This window comes from Stegostoma tigrinum, chromosome 44 (genome assembly GCF_030684315.1).
Source record: "Stegostoma tigrinum isolate sSteTig4 chromosome 44, sSteTig4.hap1, whole genome shotgun sequence".
NCBI lineage: Eukaryota > Metazoa > Chordata > Chondrichthyes > Orectolobiformes > Stegostomatidae > Stegostoma > Stegostoma tigrinum.
In genome coordinates, this window is record NC_081397.1 from 4,947,438 (window position 1) to 4,951,720 (window position 4,283).

At 39.0% G+C, this 4,283-nt stretch overlaps 1 protein-coding gene across 1 annotated transcript; it reads right to left on the reverse strand.

Annotated features, from left to right (window-relative positions):
* On the reverse strand, positions 1-4,064 carry LOC132206900 (probable G-protein coupled receptor 139). The gene is made up of 4 exons (XM_059642000.1): positions 3,950-4,064; positions 3,121-3,558; positions 1,329-1,380; positions 1-148 (listed from the first exon to the last, which is right to left on the reverse strand). Exons 1-4 carry the CDS (start codon positions 4,017-4,019, stop codon positions 1-3), a joined length of 708 nt encoding a protein of 235 aa, XP_059497983.1. The 5' UTR covers positions 4,020-4,064.
* Positions 4,065-4,283: the final 219 nt, after the last annotated feature.

The window sequence follows — 4,283 nt, forward strand, 5'->3', positions numbered from 1 at the left end:
TTAAGAGGGAATCCCTTCCTTTAGGGGACGCCAATACCCACATTTGTAATGTCGTTCACTCTCTCCCAGCCCAGTTCCATTCAAAGGGACCTCATAGTTGAATGGAGTACTGAGTTCCAGTGTGCCCAAACTCTCACAGGAATCATATCTACTGCAAGAAAAAAAAACATCTTCAGAGATGACAAAAATGTGTGAGCTGCCAGTTTAGTTGGAGTGACATGAAGTATTGCAAAATCCTGACTTGTAAATAATTTTATCGGTGATGGGTTCACTTTTGTTTGTCATTTAGAAAAAAAAATATTTAGATGAGCGTTTTGGAGGAGTGAGTAGTGAGTTTGCAGACGACACACAGGTTGCTGGTATTGTGGGCAGTGAAGGTTATTGATGATTCGAAAGAGAACTTGATGAATTGGGTCAGATGGAGTTAAATCTGGATAAACACAAGATTGAATTTTGATAAAGCAAGCAACTGCAAGACTTAAGCAATGAAAATTTGGGCCTTGGGTTGTGTAGTACAACAGAGTCTTCATGAACAGGTCCACAGTTATTTGAAGTTTGCATCCCATGTTGATAGGATGGGTTAAGTACGCATTTAGGACGCTTGCCTTCATTGCTCAGGCCATTGAGTATAGCAGTTGGGATGTTATTTTAATGTTGTGCAGGACCCTGGTGAGGGGTCTCCTGGAGGACTCTTTAAAGTCTTTGCTGCCTGGTGATAGGTCAGACATGACCAGCTGTAGAGGGTCCATAAGAGATTTTTCTAGGATGTTGCCTGGAATGGAGTTGTTTGAGTTGTAAGGACAGACTGGATCAGCTGGAACTCTTTCTCAATGCAGCTTGGAAGATTGGAGGTTGACCTTACAGAGGCTTATGAATTCATGAGGGATACAGGGAACGCGAATAGTAGGTGTCTTTTTTCTCCATAGTATGGGCGATTGCAAGACTGAGGGGAATCATTTTAGCATGAGAGGAGAAAATTTTAAGAAAAGGCATGTGGGTATTTTGTTTTACAGAGAGCAGTTCCTGTGTCAAATGAATTTCCAGAGGAAGTGATGGATGATGGTGCAGTTACAATGTATCAAAGACATTTATGTAAGTGCATGAATAGAAAGTTGAAGGGAAATGGGCGGCACTCAGGGAGGTGGGATTAGTTTAGTTTGGGATTATGGTCGGCATGGATTATTTGGATTAAAAAGCCTATTTCTGTTCGAAGGAATGTATGACTACATGACAGCATATACAAAATCTTGTTCTTATGAACTCAGAGCAAAGATTCACTGATAATTGTGTTTGCATGAAAAATAAAATGGGTGAGCAACTGTAACTACCCTTCTTCAACCAAGAGCCCCTGCATTCTCACGTGTGGTATTCCCACAAGAACTGCAACAGTTAAACAAGACAGCAAACTACAATCTGAGTTGGGCAGCAAGGATGGAGCATTAAGTATTGACTTAAGCACTGTCTCAGAATTCCTCCCCTTGAAACAAATGAAAATATAAGGGCATAGAGCAGATATTTATTCTGAGTGAGAACAAAGCAGTTGATCAGATCTTCTGCCATGTTACTGCGAACTGGAAACTTGTTTCACAGTGTAAGCACATTGGGGAGGACATGTACCACTGAGATGACAAGAGAGTTTTCAAACAGTGACTACTGCCTTCTGTGGCATAGAATCACGTAAGGTCAAAACATTGGATACATTCAGGAAGCAGACGTGTGTGTTTCTGAGGGCTACACGGGTGAAAGGTTATTGGGAGAATGCGGGAGAAAGTACTGCAGTGATCAGATCATTCCTGTAATAGATATTTCCATGAGTCTATGGTTCATACGTGCACTCATCAGTGAGTGTTTAAGGCATCATACAGATGTGTACTTTCGGATAATTTACAGATATTGCAGGCCTCAGCCGTTCAATAAACTATTTTAAATCAGTATCATGCAATAACCAGGATAGCAAGGACATATTTTTCCTTTGGTGCTTCTTTTACCTGTTTGAAGTTTCTGTGCGTGACGTTTCAATGTTTACTTTTGTCGGGAAGTGGGGTCTCTTTCCGGCGATATTAACGCACAACATGCAGTTTCCAAGTTTGAGGCAGTAATAGCTTTGATTGTTTGTCCAGACAAAAACAAACTTGACTATGGGCAGAACCTGATGCATTTGATTTAAGTAGCTGTAGTGGATTCATTTATTTATGTGTTATATTGGCATGGTCTGAGAATTCGATAGTTGGCAGGAAATAGCAAATGGTGTGAAGGAGTATTTTTTTGGCTTGGTGAGGTAGATCGAATGGGGTTCAACAGAAGCGGTGCTGGAACCACAAACGTTTACAGTCTATGTTCATGATTTGGAGGAAGGGAGCACTTCTTCCAAATTTTTAAATGCCAGTTGTAAAGTCACATTTTAAAAAAAATCAACGCAGTACAAGAATTTGAAAACATGATCGTTGAATAAGTATGCTACCTGCAATATTCAAAAAATCTTAAATAACTGAAAGTAACACACATCAAACGTCCAGTTGAAAATATAAGAAGTATCTGAGTAAAGCATTTTATTTTACAGCCAGACAGGCGAAGGGAATTCCATTGTGGAAAATGATGTGAAATTAAGGCTCAGCTACAAAGAGAATCGTTTAAAATGCATTTGCCTTGTCCGTGTGTTTTTCAGTTAATCAAAGAATTTGTTTAAAAGAGATTTCATCACATTGCTCAGCTCTTCTCTGAATTTGTTCTGGGTCATTGCATAAATACATGGGTTCAGGAAACAACTCAAGAACTTGAGGATATTTCCTGTTTCAGTTGCGACATATTGAGGGTTGTTGAAATCACCTCGGTAATAATTAGGGTTTGACAATCTAGTAATGGCCAAACTCATAGAATGTGTCAACCAAAGTAATATGAAACTAATTGATACGGAGAACAATAAAATGATGGACTTCCTACGGTTTTCCATCTCTGAATTGCTATGATTCTCTCTGCTGTGACCCTTCAGTCCAATATGAATCCTATTCGCAACTAATATACGGTGAATTGTTAAAGAATTAAACAAGAACATGAGGATGAATGGAAGCCAAGCAATCCAGGCACTGTAAAACCAGACAAATGCTATCCCTGGAGACGAACCTAAGAAATTTGCACTTGATCGGCAGCCCCACTGGATATTGTTGATGATTTGCTCTGGCTCATACGCAAACAAAACTGGTATATTCTTTAACAAGATCAAGACTGAGATGACCGTTAATACCGTGGTTGCAGTTCTTTTGGTGCAATATTTTGCTTTAAACCTCTGGCAGCAGATCACCACAAATCTGTCAAATGTGAAGGAAACGGTGAACCAAACGGTTAAATCGAGACTCACGGTAATCATATATACAGTGAGCTTACACACTGGTGTGTGGGACAGGAAGGAAAATGGAAAGTGATAACTCAAAATACGATATACTATAATGCTGTTGATAATGACTAATAGATCCGCTGTTGCCATCGCCACCATGTAAGTTGAGATGCATTTGGAAAGGCCACAATTTCTTCGTAAGAGAATAAAAACTGTCATCATGTTCGCTGTAAGAGAGGCGAAGAAGGTAAGTAAAATTGCAATGCACGTTTGAAATAGAGGTGAACGTACTTATTAAGAACATTTGAACACATTGTGATTGATTTAAAAATAGAAAATTTACCCAAGAGTTTAATATGTTGCATCAGTCATCATTCCATATAGTATAGCCAGCCTGTCTAAAAATCATCAATTTTCATTGCAGATGACACGTATAGTTTATAATCATTGCAGGAGTTGTGTTTTCAGATAAAGTGAAACAAAAAGCAGTCAGTGTCCAGACACATTTCTTGATATTGTTCTGGCAACACCGACACGAGGTAAAATACGATATGTGGCATTAACAAGGAGAAGGAGAAACTAAAATCTACTAAAAGCAAACAAGTCAGAATGACTTACCTGGAAGACAAGCAGCTGCGAGAAGTGGATAGTAAATCTCTTTCAACAGTAAAATTGGTGGTTTTCTCATTTATGAGAATGAATCACTTCTGTCTGTGTTGAAGGTCTCTGACAGTTGTATGGCCAGGATATGGAAAGCCAGTCTGTACTTATACACGCATCAGATCTCCAGAGGATTAAATGTGTCAAATCATCACTCACATTAATTACAATCACTTCAATTTTTTTATTTTTTTGCATAATACACTAAATGAAATAGGATCTGACCCTGACGTCATACATTTAATTGATTGGCTCCCCTGTTGTTTGGACCTTGATGTCACGCGTATGACTT